Source organism: Ammospiza nelsoni, chromosome 2 (assembly GCF_027579445.1).
Source record: "Ammospiza nelsoni isolate bAmmNel1 chromosome 2, bAmmNel1.pri, whole genome shotgun sequence".
Lineage (NCBI taxonomy): Eukaryota > Metazoa > Chordata > Aves > Passeriformes > Passerellidae > Ammospiza > Ammospiza nelsoni.
This window is the reverse complement of record NC_080634.1, coordinates 90,224,514-90,246,580: the sequence shown is the minus strand read 5'-3', so window position 1 is coordinate 90,246,580 and position 22,067 is coordinate 90,224,514. Positions and strand designations below refer to the sequence as shown.

The window sequence follows — 22,067 nt, the reverse complement described above, 5'->3', positions numbered from 1 at the left end:
GACAAGGTCTCCATGGCCAGGTGATCATCAGAAACAAATTCTTCATGTCCCAACACACACCTGGTGCTTTTCTAGGGCTGTCCAGCTGGTTTGCAGCACCACTTCCTAACACCCAGACTCCAGTTCACCTGCCTGGGCCCTCACTGTCATTAGCTCACTGTGCACTATGTCCAACACTGAACTGCTGGGTGAACACACCAATTTAAACATTCTAGGAAAAGGAATTACTGCTGAAGCTGTGCCCAGATTATCTTCTGTCTCTACTCCAACCTCACTAGTCTTAAATACTTAGTACTACTTGCATGTTAGCATAAGGACTTAATATCTGGCATATTTTTGCTACCTGCCTGTGGTATGCACAGCATTTTTTCCACTATGACTATAGCAAGTACCTTCAAGTATGTTCCTTACAGTAATTGTTAGAAAATTTCATTTTCTACCCATTAGAGGTACTTATTTACAACATGTCTGAGAAAGAAGAAGTTCAGCAGGAGAAAGGTATTACCTGAATGAAAACAGTAAAGAATATCACCACGATAACAGCAGTGATGAACAATTTCTTCCTGGGAAACACAGCAGGAGGAAGCAGAAATACAAGTGAAAAACAAATTGCTCCTCGGAGACCTCCATAGGCAATAATAAATTGGTCCTTGAAAGTGAGAGGTATTGTCCGGAATACATTAATGATCTGAGTCAGAACAAAAACACCTGAGGGAAAAAAACAGAAATACAGAGAGGATGGGGGAAAAAAGGGAACTTCAGAACTAGCCCATGATGCTAATATTTGATTAAAAAAACTTCTATTTGCTTCTTACTTTTTATTTGCTTCTTCAACATATATTATTGAAGAAATGAAACATTACTTAGCAGCTTGAAGTACCATAATATTAAATTAAAAAGCCTTAGGAACATAATTTTGAACATATTTAGTGAGCTAAACACCTCCAGTCAGCTGGATTTAGGACCTGAAGCAGCTAATAGATCTCCACAAGACAGCTACCTGCTAGACTACACCTCTAAAGCAGCAATAATTCTCTGTGCCAGTATAGACCAAGACTCCTAATTGCTTCATTAACTGCATTTGAGGTGATTTTGAAAACTGGTTTGTCTCCACCATCAATCTGTGCTTTGAACCCTGCAAACGCCTGTTCACTCAATTTTACTCACACAGACATGAAGGATGCAGGACTGGGGATGGGGGGACAGGACACCAGTGCATGCTGGTGTACCTTGGAAAAAGGTTCCAGGCATGACTGGAGTAAAGGAATAAAAGCAGGTGAAGGGAGCAAGCATGGGGGGCAAGAGCTGGGCGGCAATCAGGGTGTTTGGCTGCTTTTCAGCATATTGATTCAGCATATTGATTGTGGGGTTGCAGGTGCAGTAGGAAAACAGTCCAGGTTTCTGCTCTGGAAGGAGACTTGGGAGCTGGATTAGAGCATGATGCACCTTTACACATGCAGGGACTGAATCATTAGGGATGAAGCTGGGGAGAGGAGCAGATTCAAAACCTACCAGCCTGCCCTGCACTTAGCTCTCTAGGTAAAAGAAAGAGAGTAGTGCTTTAAATTCAGGAGGGATCATTTTCTTACAGGAGTTTTTCTTTACACTTCACTTACAGCATTTCCTGGTTTGATACTATTCTTGTCAATGACTGTGAAAATCCCAAAGCTAGTAAACTTAAATTATAAACAAAACAAAAACAAAGCAAAAAAATCCCACAAACAAAGAAGCAAAAAAAAAAACAAAACCCCACAACCTTTTTAATTCCTGAATGATTGATAATTATTTTTACCAAAATTTGCTCATTTGTAAATAAAAGTTTACTTAAATACATGTATTGTGATAAATAGGCAGACTGCTTCTCACTTTAGGTAAGTAAGATCATGGCAAAACTGATTTTTATGTTCCATTTTAGGGAAAAGTGGAAGCTGACCCTGTGATATAGGGCATGTTACTAATACAAAAACCATGCCACAAACTGATGGGTCTCTGTCTAATTTTTGGCAATTTCTACTTGACAAGAAATTAAACATTTCACTTGCAAAGAATACTGACCCATAGTCAGAGACTTGCTTACCCAGTGCCCTCCAGATTAAACAGAAGAGGAGGGTGAAGCTAACAAAGGCCCAGTTCCACTCATGGTTCTTCCCAACTGTAGACACACCCATGAAGATGAAGATTAAAGTCTCACTGACACTGCTCAGCATCTTCATGAAATATTTTATCGTTGTATAGGATTTCTGAGAAACATTTTCCTCCACATATTTATTCATGGTCATGGCACAAGCTGTAATCCTGAAAGGCAAACATTATCCCATATTTCATTTGCCTTATTTTTTTTTAGCCTCTCTTATATCTACATAATATTATTCATTTTCCCTAGTTCTCTTTAAAATGCAAAGCATAACTTATTCCATACCCAATCTCAAACTTACAGACTTCAATTTTGGGCATGATTTTTTTTTTTTTTGTTCTGCAATGGGAAGTTTTCTGAGCAGACATCAGTGCACGGAGAGTTTTTTCACATACTAACTGCACATGATCTGTGCAGGGGTCACTCCAACCCTGTTTTGAAAGGGGCAAAGATGAGGAGAGACAGGGACAGCCTTGGAAAACAGGAGTTGCTGCATCTCTTGCTGCTGAGGGACATCAGACAGGGTGGAAACTGCAGATCCTGGGGCAGGGCAGGACTTCCCTCCTTCCCTACCAGCAGCTGTCCAACCTTAGTGGCAGTGACAGTAGCCAGCTCCTCTTTCCAAGCAAAGTAAGCAGCAAGGCTACAGACAATTTGTCATCCTTCACCAGTTGAGACCTGCTCTGCCTGCACATAGGGCTGAGAAAAATATCAGCAGAAATAACTGCTGCTGCTGCACATTTAAAGCGTCTACAAATGAATGAAATGGGCATCTCAGCTGATACATGAGAGAAAAGAAAGGGCTTACTGTAAGTGCATCCACAAGTCTATTTTTGTATTAGCAGAGTTTGTTAATCCTGGGGAAAAACATTACTGGTTGTACATCACTTGCTCAGTGTGGCTGCCCACAGTACAGGGATGGCTGAGGACCACTCAGCTACACATTTACAGGTTTAAGGGTAGTTAGCAGAGCTGGCTGGAGGATAACTCCAAGGTGGTGTCTCAGTGTAGGGAAAGACAGTCTGAGCTCACTAATAATTATCAGGGAGGACAACTAAGGCAATATACATTGTGAAACAGCTGTCATTCCTGGTTCTACTGTCTAGGGCAACAACATCTGCTCTGATTTCCCAGTGAAAAACATCCATGTATGGGTTCTCAGTCAAACCCATCAAAGTTTGTGCTAAAATATTTTAGCACACTAAATCTAAACAAAGAAAGAGAGATGTAATTACATTGTCTTTCTGAATACAGACAACTAATCTAGGGTTATTTATTCCAGTTACACTGGATTTTCAGATATAAGTATTTGCTAACATGGGGGATATTTCTTCATGCTGAAATCTCTACACTTCTCTCTCTAATGGGGCAGGAGGGCAGGTTTGCTAGCATCTCTGAAAATTTCTGTTGAAATCTCCCAAATCTTGTGGAGATTTCACGGCAGAAACTCTTCTGCTAAGCATGTCCTGCCTCTAAGCCAAAGGCCCCATCTCTGAATCACTCTGAACCGAACACCTCTGAATGTGAATGTAAATGGGAAGGCAGACTGAGACAGAGCTCAGAAAAACCTCACTGACATTATGAACACATGACAATATGAGCATGCCTGGGTTCTTTCTTCTAAATAAGGGATTTAAAAAAAAATTGCAAAGCAGGAGGAATCCCAGAAGCAGCAGTAACCTCAAAAGGACCTCCATACAGTGAACTTTCTTTGCATTTTGCAATAGGGAATCTGTAGCAGCAGCTCAGGTTGTAGTCACTGGCAGATTCTGAACACATTTCTCTTGGATTAATTAAAAACTAATTAAAGTTAGTTTTGTCCAGAAGTTTCATTCTCTTACATTGAACCACATCTACAGCCCCAAAGTGGCTGGGCAACAATAATTCTGAAGGACAAGTCTGGGAGGACATGTGGGCACTGGGAGAGGACACACTGTACTCTGTTGGCCTCTCCCAAGCAGCAGAGACCCTGAATATACATCAAAGTGAAGTAAACCCAAGGATAAGGATATGATATGGGGACAGATGCAGTCTGATGGGGCAGATAGTGACTTACAAATACAGGCAGAACAGAGCACCTACTCTGCCCTTCACCCTGCACTTTTGCCCACCTGTACTTGGTGATGGAGAAGGATCTAGTGAGCACAAAATAAATGCCCATTGACATGCAAAGACTACCTCCATCCCTAAGCAAAGTCCAAGTCTCAGGAGGAAGTAAGCCTCACTAAGGCTATCCCAGACCCCCATCTATATGTTGTACTGAAATAATTGTCAGCCCTCTCCTCACTGTCAGCTGATTTAACCAGAGTCCTGAACAGAAATATCCTATGTGGTCCACAGGTAGCATGCTGCCAGGGAAGTAGAGCTCATCCTGTCTACACAGGGTACACTGTGGAAGATATAATGAAGATTTCATAAGCATGCAAGCTTTGTCTCGGAAACACTCAGTGGTTAAGGTAACATTTCTAGTTTGAGCACATGGTTAGGATAACAGAGGTGCCAATACTGACAAACTGATGATGCTTTTCACAGCTTTCCTTCTTCTTCTGATCTTACAGTTACCCAGACTGGGGACTTACAACAGATCCCACATCATGTGCCTGAGCAATAAAGTGGGAGAGGACCTGGCACACACATAGATTTTGTCCTGACAAGAAGCAGCACCTTGGTCGGGACATGCACTCAAGCCCAGAAGCCTTCAAACACTCCTGGGTTCCTCAGTTTGTACACTGCTCTGATGATCAACCACAAAAGTATATGACAAATCTTCTCAAATCCACTTAACACTTTGACATGCCAAAAGCCTCATACTCAGACCAGCTCTTCCCTGCACTGCCACAGCCACAAAGACATCAGCTATGGCTGGGCTGTGACAGCTCTCCTGTGTGCACACTCCCTGCCTGCGAAAGTGTAGCCAGTCTGCTGCAGCCCGGCTGCTCCCGCCGATGGCACTCACTGGAGCTGGCAAGAGCAGGGGCAGCGAGTGCAAAGGAGCAAGAAGGCAGTGGGTGGGCTGGAAAACAGCCATTCCTAGGCCCACTGTCATTTCAGAGTCCCAAAGCAGCAGCTTAGTGCCCTGAAGCATTAGGACTGTCAGGTCTGCATCAAAGGCACAACGAAACACACAGCATTGTTTATTACCTTCTTAAAATAAATCGTTTTCATGATTATAGTAATTTAGGAAAGCCCTGCAGCATAGGGAGCAGGGAATCACGCTCCAGACATGGTTTGTTTTTGGAACCTGAGGTAATGGAGACACTGTAAATGGATGTCTAAGATAAGAATCTGTCACCAGATTAATCAGAATCCTTGCAAGCTGTAACTTAAAACACCTATCATGCTTACCCACTAGAATTTAAAGGGACAACACTCTTATTTAAAGTCACATTTTGCATTCATTCAATTAGTGTCAAGCAACAGAAGGGTTGGTTCAATGCTACAAGAAATAGAGCTGCAAACAATTTGTTACTCTTCAGATAAGTAATATTCCATACCTAATCACTGCTCACTTGGAATCAGGTATCTCTTTAGAGTATTTATTTACATGAGAAAAAAATGTTGAAGTCTCCTTCATTTGAAAATTGTGTGGGGATACAGTGTTAAAATTTAGTATAAAATCAATGTCTTTATGCAAGGTTTTATATACATTATTATAATAAATTCTTCACAAACTAAATTTTTACTGTCACAATGATCAAAGCCAAAGCTTAGATGTGTTTTATTTTACATTTTTTACCCACATACATTAATTTTGGCTTCCAATTCTGTGACCGGAGTAGTTACCTTGGTCAAAAAGGGGAAGGGAAAAGCACTTCATTGCAATTAACCTGAAACATTCTGTACTTCTGAAGAATAAAAGTCTCACTGTATAAACAGTACAGTTTCTGTCAGGACTGCAATAAACTAGGCCACTGGGTTCAATCCTCAAGTTTCCTTGACCTACTAAATTTACAGTAGTTTCAATGTTTGCTCCTTTCAGACTGCTAATTCATTGTTGCAAACAAAAAAAAAAAAAAGAAAAAAAAAGAAAAAAAAAAGAAACCTATATTAAAACTTCTGCTGCTTCACAGCCTTTATGAGAAATTAGTAAGCAGAAAATGCAGCATGGAAGCAAGTGACTAAAGCTCAGATTTGGATCTGTATGTTTTACAGCTGTGATCCTCATTCATGCCCAGCTCTGGTTACAGTAGAAACTCTTTCCCTCCTTCGGAAGAGATTTTCTCCCCGCAGCTCCCAGGGACATGGTTCAGTCCCTTCACTGCTGCAGCCAGGTAACCTGGTGCAGGGGTTATACACAGACATTTCAAGAATCGTTTATCCTTAGAATGAGTACACAAACTTATCAGAAGAGGGACAAGTGCCTTTCGTTCCCTTCTATTCCTCTGCCAGTGAATTCCTACTTGCCCAGGAATGAGGCAATCTAAGTATCTTATTTATTTGGTAACACTGTACGTTCCTGCTCATGTCCTTCCCCTAAAGTATGGTACAGCATGTAACCTCAAGGTCTCACTGAGTATCTTTATAAACCTGGTTATGAAAGAAGTGGGAATCAGTAGTTTAACAGGCTCATGTGGATGTGGGTGAAAAAGGGGAGACCAGGCAATTGTTCCTCACAGGCTGAACTGTAAATGGCCACAGAAGCAAATAATAAATAAACTGTCTCGGTTGTAAGGGACATTCCAAGGTCATTTGCTCCAAATACCTGCTCAAAGGAGGGCTGAGTTTTAGGTCAGACCCAAGCAATCCTTACGTGAGTCAATCGCTGCAAAAAATGACAGGGAACTCTCGTTAACACTGGTGTGCGTTTTGGCACTGTGACACAGAGCAAATTACTTTCTGTTGTTCAAAGGCCAAAAAATGTGACAAGAACGGGGCAGATTTACTCCAAGGGGATGCAGAGATTGCAGGAGCTCCAAGGCTGTCAGCAGCACTGCTGGGAGGGGACAAGCTTTAGGGCTTATAGCAGCTGAGACCCTACATGGCAGCAGAGAGCCCTTCTGTCTCAGCTGGGATCTAACTGCTGTACACAGTTCTGCCAGCTATTACAAAGTATGCTTAGAGACAAAAACAGACAGAACATTTTAAAGATAACTCTATTTATACTGTGCTGTTTGAGGGTGAAAATACTTAGTGTTTCCTCTTCTGCACCCCTTCAGGGGCCACTGCAGAAACTAAAATGAACAGGTTGTTAGTGCTGCAGGAATCACTGGTGTGCTGGTGGCAGGCACTGGCATGTGGTGGGTCCCTTGATCCACCAGCAGACCCAGCATGCCCTATTCATTGTGTCCTGGATGCAGCATGTCCAAATCAGTATTTTCATAAACACTGCCTCAATTTTTTCCATGTACAGTTTAGCCACATGTTTTTGGTTTAGAAACCCTTTAAGCATTTGATCATAGGATGTCAAGGACATTTGGCTTTAGAGGTGGAGGAAACTAGAAACCACACAAATGCTATGAATAGAAGCTATGGAAAGAGATGGCACATTTATGAACTCGGTCAAAGTGGATGCATATGCTGCTTTATTTAGGCTCATATCAGAGAAAGAAACCCATGTAATCTTTAGCTCTTTACTTGCATTAAAGTTCCAACCCGTTTTTTCATGGCATATTCCTATTTTTATACTACTGAAATCATCACCCGTAAGTTTCCTTGAAAATCGCTTCCCAGCCCCAGAAAACCTTATACTGGCATGACTGCAATAGTAAACCTATCTTCACTTGCCTAAAAGATAATAATCAGATGAGGTATTATCAAGTATTAGTGACACTCGGCAGTAACATCTGAGCTTACACAAAAAGCTCTGCTCCTCGTGCCTGAATGACTCATATTTGCCACTAGAACAATAAAAAGTCATTAAAGAAAGTTGACTTTAAAAATATTACTTGGAACCAGAGCAAAATATTTAATTATATCAAATGTCATAAGGGCTCTTTTTTATGTTGAAGTTCTTACAGTATAAACAGAGTGAAGAGAAAGGCTGTGATCTTTTTTTACTGAAGATGAGGAGTGAAAAACCAGAAGTGAAAATATTTGAATCTGTTGGAAGCGGGAAGAAAAATATTATTTTATACATAATGATGTATACAGAGAACATTGTAACACACAGGCATATGTATCAAGATACTAAACTATAGGATTATATTACCACTGGACTGCAAAGTTTACATTCACCCAATCCTTATTGTGCATGTAATCCAACAGAAGTTTGCCTTAATGATATATACATTGTCTTCATTGAATGGTATTTACTGGCTGCTCACATGACTAACTGTTAAACACAGTTTCACAATATATTGGCATCGAAAGTGAAGGCAGCTCATGAAGTTCCCTGCTACCACTGCCACCCCTTCCCTGCCACCATTGCCCCTACATCACCGCGGGCCACTCCACACCCATGCCCTTATGAATAGTTGAAGGGTCACATTAGGACACAGGTCACCAAAGTGACCTGGGTTAAAAAAAAGCCCACTGAAAATACAAGTGAATATTTTTAACTTGGAACATTTCAAAGATACAGCTCATGATGGGATGCCATGAGCAGTTTTAGTGACACAGCTGGTGTGGTGGCAAGCTGAGAATGCAGGGCGGAAGCGGGAGGGAAGAGGCCGGAAATCCTCAAGCCAGCAACTGTGCCATGCACTGTCGAGCAATGCCACATGGCAGGGTTTGCAAAAGCTGATCCTCTCTCCAATTCCCTTTGGCACTCTTACTTGGATGCTACGAGTACTGAAGTTTGTGGTACTTACGCCATGATGCCCGAGAGATGAAACATTTCGGCTGTTATGTATGACAAGTAACTGTACAGGAAGACAAAGAGTGGCTCAATCACTCGGATTTTATGGGTGAAACGGGTGGTAAAGGCTGCTACAAATCCCAAAAGGATTCCAATCAATACTCCACCGATCCCTACTATAAAGAAGTTAGCAATCCCAGCGAATATGTCAATAACCTTAATTGTGCGCATCTGGCAGAAAGACTTGAACAAATTGTACAGGACCTATGAGGAAAAAGAAAGCACATTATCTTTGTGAACTATTCTTAATTTCCCTTCATGCCATCATGTTCCTCTGCTTAAATGTTGAACTTTGAATTTCTCTAACTTGAATTTGCTTTTTTAGATATGCTGTTATTTATATCTGGCATGTTATTTGTCATCCATATATATCAGGGAGATACCAAAGACAGATAAATATAATTACTCCCATTTTTTGCAAAGGGGACAGATTTCTTCACCCATGCCACTCTGGGGGCCAGGAGCATAAATCTATCTAATTCTTCTTTAAAATCATTTATTTACAGAGCTCCTAATGTATATTTCAGATTTTCCCCAGACTAAAAGAAATAAAATAGAAGGAGAAAAAAACCCACAGTTTCATAACCAGTGAAAAATCAGGTTATTTTCAAATCTGTTTTATCTACATTACACTGAGAGGTAGAGTACTGAACTAGACCACAGATTCATCTAAACTGCTGGGGTAAGAGGGGATGTAGAGGCAGCTAGGGATGGACAGTGACCACCTCAAGGAGTAAAAGAAACATGGTGTTTATTAAGGCAGTGCTCTTTCTTAAAATTCTTGACCATTAGGAATTCAATGGTTTAAAGACTGTTCAAAATATTTAGTATTTCTAGAGATTTGGATTTTGTCGCCATTAAAAAAACCTGTTGTCATATATTTGCCCAGTTTAATTTTCAAAGCATTTATAACCATCCTTCAAAACAAACTAAGTCTATGGGACTATCACATTTCCTTAGCCAGGGACCCTTTTTGTTTTATACAGGAAACAGAACAATCTAAAGACAACATTTCTCTAATATACAGTGTTCTAATTTCTCCAAAACAGAAACCAATGGAATCAGTTACTTAAAAAAAACTTTAAAGGGCTGCCCCATCTGCAGATCCACTTGGGAGATTTAACCATTCCATGGTGTTGCATGCATGCTCCCAGCCCTGCAGTGCTAGGGTGGCTACACCATCCTCTTGTACAGAGCAAACTTTGGTCACAGGCAACTGTTCCTACCACAGTGGGTTCACAGACTAAGCCAGTGACCAGTCATCTTAGCTTGCAGGAGTTAAATCTCTGCTTTCTTTCTAGACTTCTTAGTACACCAAACAGGTTTCTCTATCAGGAATGCTATTTGAGATCACAATGTTTTATCAGTACTCGCATTGTGCCAACAAAGTAGGTGTTTGAGTAGTGGCTGTGGAAGGGTTTTTCATGTTTGCACTCTTGTTCTCTTTCACAGGACAGAACATAAGCTGTTCAGCCCTTCTTAGTCAAAACTGGGTAAGTCTTACAGAACAGAAAGTTTAATGCAAAGACATGGTTTATTATGGGTCCTTTGGGCTAAGTGAAAGGAAAGAAATGAAACAGAAAAGAGAAAATATATTCCAGAGCAAGCATGAAAATAGAAGGTTAAATCAAACCTAGAATGGTCACCAGTAATTTTCATTACAGAGCAGCAAATACAATAACAGCAGGATCATGAACTATTTATTAGATAACAATGAGGCTCTCAGGATGAGTCCACTTGGGAGAAGTGTCCTTTTTCATCTGCACAAACCCCTTGCTGCCCTGAGGCAGACTCCCAGCCTTTTTGCCCATTCCTTGTTATTATGTACTGTGCAGGAAGGAAAACACTGTCACAGGCTCCACAGTTTTTCCATCTGTTTTGATTTGTAGACCTTATGGATTTGCATGGAGAGAAGTATACCAGAATTAAACCTACTGACAGTAGGAGTGCCTTTGCTGGTCACTTTACAAGGACCTCTCATTCCACACACTCCCAGGACTCCATTAATCACAGTCTGAAGAATAATGTTGACTTGTGCTGTGTGCAAAGAGTTGCCCTGAGTCACTTGTTGAAACTTGGGATGATCTCAGAGTTGTGTGTTTCTTTAAGACACCTACAGAATTTGACCTGGCAGAATACTCTCTTGGTATATATTAGGGAAGCTGATTATTTTATTTAATTGGCATTTTAAATAGTATTTTTTATGTTTTAAAAAGTAACTATATAAATAAATACAAGGCTAGTTTCTAAAGGTTCTTTACAAGGTTCTTGTAAAGAAGCAGAGAATTCTGATCTATCCAAGCCTTTCCATAATGTCACTTCCCAGCAAAGTATTCACCCTGCAAATAGAATGGAGCCTGCTGCTCCACATGGAGACATCCTCATAAATCTCAAGTCTAATGCCATAAATTATTTGAAAGAAGAAAAGCCATTTTCTCCTTTGTACCTCAGCCATGGTTAAAGCAGCAGCTACAACTATGGAATGTCATGAACAGGATTTTAACCTCATTGTTTTTTATTTACACTGTTGCAAATGAGATCAAAATCTGCTTCACTTCCCTTTACTCTACAGCAGTTCAGTTTTACTGAGCTTTCTCTAAACTTCCAGGAGCATCAAACACCAACTCTGGTCACATTTTTAATGCATCTGATGTGATAACAGAGGGATGTTTTGAAGTTCAAGATTTTCATTTACTCCATAGCCTTCACCTGAACTCACTGATGGTCACACCAAGCAATATTAGTCACTGATCACTTTTTAATCTTGTCTCAGAGTATCTCTGAAACACTAATTGCTTATTTTCATCAGTTCTCAGTTATTAAGTTTTTAATTCTAAAATTACTTTAGGGCACTCTAAAATAATGTTGTCAGCAGATGCAAACAAAGTACTGCTGTAATGTTTTCTAACATGGGAATAATATTATTAAAATGACACTGGCTCCTTCTTTCTGATTTTAAGCCCAGAATTGGAGTTTGAACTTCTAACACTCAGTTGTGATCTTATAATTTATTATCACCTTGCTTGCTATGTCTGACTCGATTTCTTGGTAAAGCACCAACTCTGATCAAGAATCCAATTGTCAAAGAATGTCTTCTGTCAAATTCAAGTTCCAAAATTCCACCAGTGAGGGAAAGAAACCATTCAAATGCACAGACATATCGCAAAAACATGGAAGACAACCTGAAAAATGCAGCAGAACTCATAACTCCAGAGAAAACACACCTTTCTTTGTATACAAAATGAAGGTGTGGGAGCACGTTCTCTGAAAAGGAAAGCATAGATGACACTGCTGTTCCAATAAAAGAACATTTAATAAAGCCACTATGTTTTGCACTGCCTATCTGCATAGACCCTGGTTTTTTTGATATTGCAGTGGCCATAGGCATTAGGCAGCTTCCATGGGTGGCAAACCTGCATTCAACTCCCTGCCTGCCTCATGCCCACATCCCACTGCAGGCCCCTGCCAGGGCAGGTGGGACTCAAGGGCTCCAGAAGATGAAAGCTGAAAGGTTCTGAGCTCTGCTGGTATTGTCAGCTCTCCATAAAACAGGGACAGAGGAAGGGAGAGTACAAAGCACCACCTTCTCCAGGCCCAGGGCTGAGTAGCCTGGCAAGGCCTGCTCCAGCAGCATCTCCTCGGACAGGGAAGGCAAGGTCCTGTAAGGACAGCCCCAGGAATCTGTGTGACAGCCTGGGTCACATTTTAGGTATAATCACATGATTGCAGGTGTGCAAAAACATAACAAGGAACCATTAGCAGACCATTTCTGTGCATGTGGAAACAACTTGATCTCTGTCTAAGCGCTACCTTTGCATGATAGGAAATAAGACCAAAGGTACTCCACATTCCTTACACTCCTTCATAAATATATGTAAGGCCATAAGTGCATTACTGGACTGTCCCTACAGACTCCTCAGATTATCTTCCCTCTGTTAGGGCATCTGGGGAGGCAGGCCATAAGGAAACCTCCAAAGAAGACAATAATGAGGCCTACAGAAAAGTTATACATTAAATTGCCGTGCCAGCCCCTAGAAAAATGGTGGTTTAGAGAAATTTACCTTTGGGAAATAGCACATATGAATATGCCCGTGATCAGGATGCAGAGTTTTCCCAGCAAATCATGCGTATTAACTGCTGCCTCAGTGGCTGACTTTCATTGAAAAAAGTGATTTTGCTGGGAAAAATCCGCCAAACAAGTTTTAAATAACCAGATTCTTTCTTCCCCCCCCCCAAAAAAAAATTGTATGAATAGACATCCATCACACAAGTGGCATTAGAGTGACTAGAGACAGACCCAGCCATGGCTGAACTGCTAAGCCTTTTGAAACTCAGTATGTGCACCTATTTATTTACAGGACTGGCTTAAAGTACCAGTTTAGCACTGGCAGGCAGTTCCAACTGTAAGCTAATGAGAAAAACTAGGTTTTAAGGCAAGCCTGTAAGAGGAGATGTGATTCAGCTGACTGGATAGCAACAGATTCAGGTAAAGCATGCAATCTAAGTGAAGAAATAATATAGTATTCCCACAGACACACAAGAATTTATCAATACCAAGGCTCAAAATAAATTATGACATATACATGTGTTAAGCAGGTGAGGAAAAGTCCATGAAAAGGGAAAAACCGGTAAGGCAAAGTCCAAGAGAAGGGGAAAACAGGACAATTTTGCATAGAATGGGACTGGAATAAGAATCCAGGGACAGAAACAGGAAAGTGCAGACCCAATTCATAAATCTTTCTGATCCTTCCAGCATTTGAAAAACTGTACTTCTGTGTCTCAGAAAACAGAAAGCATGCTAGGATATGGCTGGCATGGGCAGGATTTCAAGGCATGAATAAATGGGAGTAATGACCCAGACAGTGTCATCAGGTACAAATGAGGGACACTAAGGGGGGATAATGGAATTTGCAGATTGCTGTCCTCAGGTCAGCACCACAACCCCAATTCAGCTAGTTAATGATTAGAAATTATTGCCTCCAGGTGGCTGTCTTATCTCATCTGTAGCCTGGGATACATGTATTGGTTTCAGGGCAGTTCCAAGTGGATGGGCATATGCAAGTAGTTAACCTCAGCAAGGTCCTGTGCCATCTCCATGATTTGCCATCTTCCCCATTAACACACTACAACACCCCACACCAGGCCCTTTCCCTTTCCTGTCCAACAACATTTCTGCAGGTCAGGAAAATGCAGTTTCAGATTACAGAAGTAATAGAACTGCAAAGATACAGAAACTAGAATGATCAGTAGTAAAATCCCTACAGTAAATATGCTACCATTACTCTCATGTAGTAAGACTACCGTGATTTCTAAATCTAAAGTTTAAAGAATTAGACACACTAGTACTCCCTGATTTCCATCTAGTAGCAAATTGTAGTAACCAGATACAAGGAGATACAAGAGTGGCATGTAAACAATCATTCATCATTCTTATCAATTAATCATTTATCAAGTAACTTACCACAGTTATAGCATCATTCAGCAAAGACTCTCCAAACACCAGGATATAAAGCTGCTCGTTGACGTGGATATTTTCAAAGACGGCCAGCACCGCCACAGGATCCACAGCTGAAATGAGGCTGCCAAAGAGCAAATTCTGCAGCAAAGTGATGTCAGTCAAACCAAATGCACTGATCTGGCAAATTCCATACAGGGAAATTCCAATGCCGATGGCATTCCAGAGCGTGCCCACCACAGCATACCAGAATATGGTACCAAAGTTCTCAAAGAACAGACGAGTTGGCATAAAATATCCAGCGTCAAGTACAATAGGTGGTAACAGATACAAGAAAAACACATCACTGTTCATTACAGGTGGGGACTTCTCCTCTGCTCCAAAAATAATCCCACCAAGAAGCAATCCAACCAGGATAAGGAGACAGCTTTCAGGTACTATTGAGGGCAACTTGTGATAGAGATGAAAGCCTTCAAAGGAAATTCAAACACAAGAAAGGGAGATGGTTACTTGTACAGAATCCATAAGATTATTCTGGATTCTGTTATTGTCATTTCTATACTAAAAAAACAGCGATTGCAGGGCAATTTCATTTTAATTGCAATGACTGAACTGGACATCCACAATGGGTCATGGCAAATATGTTGGCTAGCATAGTTAATTCAATTGATTTGGTGGACATTGATAGCTAGACACTCCACTTAGCTGTGTGCAAGGGTACTCTCTGTGAAACTGTGGGGTTTTTTAAAGCATGGAATGCTCCAGAAACACAATCCAAACACTTCTATGGGGTAAATTACATCTAGGTAGAGGGAAAAAAAATCATACTAACCACTGCTTCCTCTCTGTACAGCTTCACAAAGGAGTTTAAAGAGCACTTTAATTTCATTTTTACTTTTAGAGTCTCAAAGCTAGTGAGGGGAACTAGCACAAGTGACTTCCACCCAGTCACCCATGATCACTTCCCCCACAACCAGAATGAAGCATTTACAGATACAATTATTATTTTTAGTGGAGCCTCCAAATTAATTTCACAAAAGTCAACATATTTTCCATAAAGTGACAATAAGCTGTGGCCTGTATTGTTATGTTCATTCTTCCGTATCATATGAATTGTAGTAGAGTCAGGATTATCTCATAAAAATCTGTGCAGAGTACTGAAGAAATTAATTTTAAAAGGTTCTGAATGAGGACTTAGTAGTTGAATGTTACTTAGCCTTCTAAAACTCTCAAAGCCATGCTTTTTTGATTTAAAGATTCCAATTACTTATAGAAGTTGGCTGTTTTAAGGATAATTCTGGTAAGGAATGGGAAAAGCTTTGAAGGAACTTACTCTGGCCAATCTAATGGAATGATCAACCTTATGCTCCAAGGTCACATTCCAGGTCCCAGCGATGCCAATCTCTTCCAGACTCCTCCTTATCTATATTTGGCCCACATAATTATATAGAAATTGATCCACACCCACAAGATCCCACAATCCCTGCCTAACTAAAAAGCATTTAAATTATTTTAAATGAGAGCTGCACAGAAACACTGGGTGTGGTAATAACGGGCGTCTATTTCAGAAAAACTATTTCAGTAAAAATCACACCTGCAGTCAAAACAGTTAAATTTCTGCAATCTGGGTATAGTTTACATCCAGTTTCCCAGTTTCAGGGTTATGTATCTTGTGACACCTATTTTGTTAACTCTTCTTTCACCATGGATTCTTTTTCCAGCTAAAAGAAAGACTGAACTTATAATTAGGAAAAACACACGGTTAAGAAGGAGCATGAGTAAAGTTGTTTTAATCTATGGACTTTTTACTTCAATATTCTGTAACCATTAAAGCTATTTTTCAAAGCAAGCAACTCAAGCTGCATTTTTTTTCCTTTTGAAATGAACACAGACTGCTTTAAATAACACAGCCTATGTGACTCTTTAGAAGGACTGCCAAATTCATTGCCATTCTTCAAAACCAGAATCACCAATGCCCTATATTGGCAGAACAGGTAACAATACTGGAAAAATCAAGAATTTTCAGTTGGAGACTTGACTCTTCACCTTTCAGCTGCTTACATATAAACATTTTATGATTCATCTTGGTGTCTGCAGTGGCAGAAATACAATTCCAATACAATGGTCAGGAAGTTTCCCCTGAGTAAGTAGGTTTTGCCAGAAGTTTTTTTAAACCCTTCAAAAGTAAATTCTAAATAATTTCCTCAAAAAACATCAAGAGAAGGGAAATTTTTAAAATGCAGCTTTTGACAAAAACAAAAAAAAATACCATCAATTGTAATACAATGGCAGTGAAATGTCTACTGTGAATTAAAAAAAAAAATAAAATCTTTTCTTTCCTTCTTCACAAATTACTCTGGAAAGTTCATGGCCTCTCAGAGATTTGGGATTCCATCTCATTCTTAAAGATAACAGAAAGCCTCCCACTAAGTTAAAAATGCTTTTTACTAACATAAACAGCATCAAAACTCCTGGAAGACTTTCTGCCTACATGAAAAGTATTCAAGGGCGATTAGGGACAGGCTGTGGCTCCTGATTTGAAGAGCAAGGATTTAGAGTCCAGTGCATGTCAAGTCAGTAGGAGATTCTCTGCCCAATGAGGGACATGTTCCCTGTTCTGATGGATTCACAGCCACAGGGTCAGGATCACCCTGGGAGCAGATCCCCTGCAGTACAGAATACTCAGACTTCCATGCTGAATGCAAGACTACAGCTCCTTTCTCCTCCTCTGACCCTGTCCTTGGGCTTCAGGTTATGCAGTGACTCAGCTTCAAAAGCATGGAAGATGTTTATTGAGTAAGCATCCTCCATACATCATAGCAAAAATGACAGTAGGATACTTATCTAAAGTCAAGTTCAGTATGTTTCAAGATAAAAGACCTTAGAATCTCAGTTTCCTTCTTTTTTTGGGGTGAATTCCAGTGCTTTCTGATACTGGAAATGCCACTGAGATAAGTACCTCTGAACAACATAAACCTTCTTTCAGGAGAGCAGATTTGGAAGGGTATCAGCTCAATTGCTAGAAGAAACACTTCTCATTGTGCATTTGTGATTAAGCATAGAAATAACGGGAATGTGGATCGGTTACACAATATTTTGTAGGCTTAACAGCATAAAAATTAAGCAAAACTGGGGATCAGGTAGACTAGTCTCAGTGCTTAGAGACTATAGCACGTTCAGGTGGAATGGTCCCATCTAATACACCCATGGAGTCCATCAGCATGTGAGTAAAACACCTCTGGTATCAACACACAAAACAAGAAATAAGTAGAGGTAGTCATAAAATAATTCCATTCAAGGTAATTTATTAGGTTTCAAATCGTGCTCATGTACTATATGGAAATAAAAAGCACCATGTTCCTAATATCCTTGTGAAAATGTACCTTGTTAAAATGTTCAAGTTCTGCTTGACAACTTCAGGCTTTCCTTTCTTATGCTGCCTTTCTTGCTCCCTCTAAACCAAGCTTACAGTGACATGATCACAGCAGGATCAGACAAACCTTTCAGGTAAATTCCCCACAAAAATTAGCAAATTCTGGAACATTTCAGCTCTGGTGAAACTGCACTTCTGTGAAAACACATTTGTTAAAAGATTCATAACCAGGTGCTGCAGCTAAGTATTCTTTGGGATCTTTCACACACTGAGAGAGCTGTTGCTACACAGGACCCTATCTTCTGAGCTCCTCACAGCTGAAAAGACCTTAGGGATCTGTTCATAAAGGTTTGATACTCGGCAGTGCCAAGTGTAAGCATTCAGTGCCTAGCCCCAGAAAGGAATTTGTGATGCCAGATTAAGCACCGAAGTTTCCTGGGCAGTGCGGGAGTTTGAGGTGGATCTCGCGCTGCCTGGCATGGCAGGGGCAAGATGCCCCTGCTGCCCAGCAGGAATGATCAGGAGAGGAATGCTTCAGAGAGCCTTCCCTCTCAGAGGGCCCCTCTTAGGGCCACAGGCAGTGAGGTGGGCTGGGAAACCCATCTCCATCCTTTTGAATCAGAACACATGGCTCATTCCTAGTAACCAGTAGGACACGGCAGAGCATCACTGGTGGTTCAAAACTGCCTATCTGGGCTACCTTCAATAGAAAAGAAGGCATAAAGCAGTGAAAATTTAATGGGGAATGTGACTTAGGAGCGATGGGAGCCTGACCTGGGAAGGTTTACCTGATGCACTCACTGGATAAGGAAGCACAGACAGAGCTCCAGGAGCAAGAACTGGATGTTCCTAATTCCAGTCCTGGAGTCAGGGCGCCTGCAGATAGGTGTGGTGAAGCTGAGCACTGCCACACCTAGGGCCACTCCTGCATCTGGCCCTCATTGCTCTGCGCACACGCACTGACAACAGCCTGCCCTAGATTAGCCACACTTGCTTTCACATGGTGTAACTGAAAGGATTTTAAAATTATACGTGTTTTTCTTCACCTGTGCTGTTTGCTTGCTTACTTACCAGAATCAGACTGGAAAATTAAAGCAGTCAGGCAACTTTTTTTTTTTTTTTAGCTTTTTAGATGCCCATGCACTAGCAAAATACCATTACAGTCAGAATGCACAGCTTTACAGAAATTATATATTATTGAGTCTGTATGTGTATTTACATGTTTGAAATGGCTTCCCTTTTAATAAAAACCTTCAATAAAACAGAAACTTTTTAAATAGTTTTAGCTTATACAAGAGTTTTCGCTTTATCTAAACTCAGAAGCCAGAGCAAATTTCAGCTCTCAACAGGCAAAATTCTCTACCAAACTCCCTATTTCCTGGTTATTAAAGTTTCCTGTGTATTTGAGTGTATCATATATGAACTCTGTTCTGATTCTGCCAACACCTAAATGCATACTCAAGACTAAGCATGCACCTTTAATGCATTAAGACACATGCATCAGGATGCATGCCTGTTTAATGGCTGCAACACATTATTTCTGCAGCAAGTCATGGTAGCAGACCAGGTTACTTGGGTCAAGGATCAGGCCCCCAGCTACAATGTTAGACATGGCAGAAGGTGAGTACAAATTTTTGTTTTTTCAGAATCCTAATTACCTGATCACTAACCAAATTGTGACACGGTCTATTCAAATGTCACAAGCAGAAGTTAAAAGTTTTAACTTTGATAAAAATGTTTTATCAGAATGAGCATGATGGTGTGTTTTATGATAATCTGTGCTGCAAAGTCAGAGTTCTGAATGAAACTGTAATGTGGATAAACTTACTTATTTTGTTCCCAGAACTTTACTCCTGACATTATCTTCCAGGTAAGAAGATACAAAGTTCACAATTCATAGAGACTTACTGGATTTTAAATAGCTATCTAGCACACCATTACCTGAAAGTTTTTAGCTTATTATGCTGTACTTATTTCTCTGTTTGGGACATAGAAGCTAACTAAAAACATGACATGTAAGCTGCACAAAACTCAGTGAAACTATGCAATGCAAATGTTTTCCACATGAGGGAAGAGGTGGCCTTCCTTACTCTTACAGTGCTGTCTTTTATATTTTTCTCGGGCTTAAGTGAATGGTGGAAAAGCAAAGTAAGGAGGAGGCATACTCTACCCTCATAAATATTTGCTTTTCATCGATCCGTTTTTCTGCTTTGAGACTGTCATTATACCCGGCGTTATTTTAAGAAAAAGAAGACCGTGCTCAAATGACAGCAGAGCGATCAAGAAAAAGTCAGTCATGCACCGGCTGAACCCCGGGGTTTACGGTCCTCGTAGCCTGGGGTTTACCGGTCCCTTTTCTCCTCCGCACCTGTCCTAACTGAGAGGACCCCGACTTTTTTCGGCCAAATCCCGCCCGGGCATCCCGCTCCGCGGAGGAGCCCCGGCCCCGCCGTGCGCCCCGCGCCCCCCGCGCCCGGCACCGACCGCCCCAGCGCGGCTCTGCGCTCCGGCCCGGCCCGGCACCGGCACGGAGGGAGGCTCGCCCACGGCCCCGCTCACCGATCTTGGCGAGGGAGGCCAGCAGGATCCAGAGGGTGATCTCGAAGGGGATTTGCACGTGGGGGTAGTCCAGGGTGAAGACGTGCAGCCGCGTCTCCTCGAAAACGGTGCCGCTGGGGCTCGGAGGGGTGCCGGTGCCCATCGCCGCGGCGCCGGGCAGCTGCCCCTCCGAGGTGGCCCGCGCCTCCGCCGCGCCGGCCGCCAGCGCCGCCAGCACGGGCAGCAGCGCGGGCAGCGGCAGCAGAGGCGCGGCGGGGCGCGGGGGGCCGCGGCCGCCCATGGCGTCCCCGCTGCGCTGCGCTACAGCCCCGCGCCGGCCGCCGCCACCATCCCCGCGCCGCGGGCACCTGCCGCCGCCGCGGCCCCGCCTCCTCCCGGTGACTGGGCGAGCCCCGGCCGGCGCCTCCAGCCGCCCGCGGCGCTCCGCTCACCCCGGGCCGCCCCCGGGGCCGCCCCCGCGGGGCCAAGCTGCCGGCCGGCCCCATCGCCCCCGCCGCCCCCGGGTCCGGCCGGCCGCCCGCGGGGCAGCGCCCGAGCGGGACCCTGCCCGTGTGTCCCGGGTCCCAGTGCCTTCTGCCCCTGTGTCCCGGGTCCCAGTGCCTCCTGCCCCTGTGTCCCGGGTCCCAGCCGCCTCCTGCCCCTGTGTCCCGGGTCCCAGTGCCTCCTGCCCCTGTGTGCCGGGTCCCACCCGCCTCCTGCCCCTGTGTCCCGGGTCCCAGTGCCTCCTGCCCCTGTGTCCCGGGTCCCAGTGCCTCCTGCCCCTGTGTCCCGGGTCCCACCCGCCTCCTGCCCGTGTGTCCCGGGTCCCAGCCTCCGCCAGGCGCTGCGCTGTGAGCGGGGACCCCGGCAGCTGCTCCTGCCCCCCAGCACCCGCGGGGAAGAACGGGGCTGCGCAGGTGTAGGCAGAGCCGGAGGGTGTTCCTCTAACTGCAGGTTACGCTAAGAGAGATATATATGCAGTCATATAAATACATACATATATATAGTTACATAAGCTAATCTAAAGTGTTAACACACTCTGTATGGATAAGCCTGTGGATACATATAGAGTCTTTAAATATATGTATCTAAGCGCAATTTAGGGATGCACGTACATCACACATGTACGTGTAAATGTATACATATCTATATAAATATATATATATATATATATGCTTATGAATGTTTTTATATATACATTAAGGTAATGTTTACATATGTATGTGTGTATAAGTATATGTATTTTGCCATTACCAAATGCAGAAAACGTGCCTCTACCACATATACGAAAGATAGCATGCTGTTCAGAATTACTAATTAAAACTGTTAATTTGGAAAGTTAAAAGAGTGCACACTGTATACATATATGTATGTTGATATATATATATGTATATGCCTAATATAGAATATAAGTATATTATATTATATATTATATATAATTAGTATATTGTATATTCAATATAGAAAATAATATATAGTATATTGTCCATATGTTTCCACCTCTCAAACCTGTGATAGTCATAATCTGATTTATATTATTAAGAGATACACATTCTATTAATTCAGGCAGTTAAAATTACACACTGTATAAGCATACATGATCACTCGTACATATATTCTCATATATGTGTATACAAATATACGACTGATAATATATGTATGTGTGTGTCAGTGTGTGTTGTAAATATTGAACATGTGACTGGCAAAATCCTCTTTCTAAATGCACCTCGATCTGATTCCATCAGGTACTGCTGAGCACCAGGTTTCTGTA

The 22,067-nt window shown here is 42.0% G+C and overlaps 1 protein-coding gene across 1 annotated transcript in view; it reads right to left on the bottom strand.

Moving 5' to 3' along the window:
- SLC9A2 (solute carrier family 9 member A2) overlaps nt 1-20,597 on the bottom strand; it is a 33,895-nt gene extending 13,298 nt beyond the window's left edge. Inside the window, exons 1-5 of the mRNA XM_059466059.1 lie at nt 20,318-20,597; nt 14,392-14,855; nt 8,884-9,134; nt 2,078-2,295; nt 506-708 (exon numbers count right to left, since the gene is read on the bottom strand). Coding sequence (XP_059322042.1) covers nt 506-708; nt 2,078-2,295; nt 8,884-9,134; nt 14,392-14,855; nt 20,318-20,597 — 1,416 coding nt within the window. The remainder of the gene's footprint in view (nt 1-505; nt 709-2,077; nt 2,296-8,883; nt 9,135-14,391; nt 14,856-20,317) is intronic.
- Nucleotides 20,598-22,067: the final 1,470 nt, after the last annotated feature.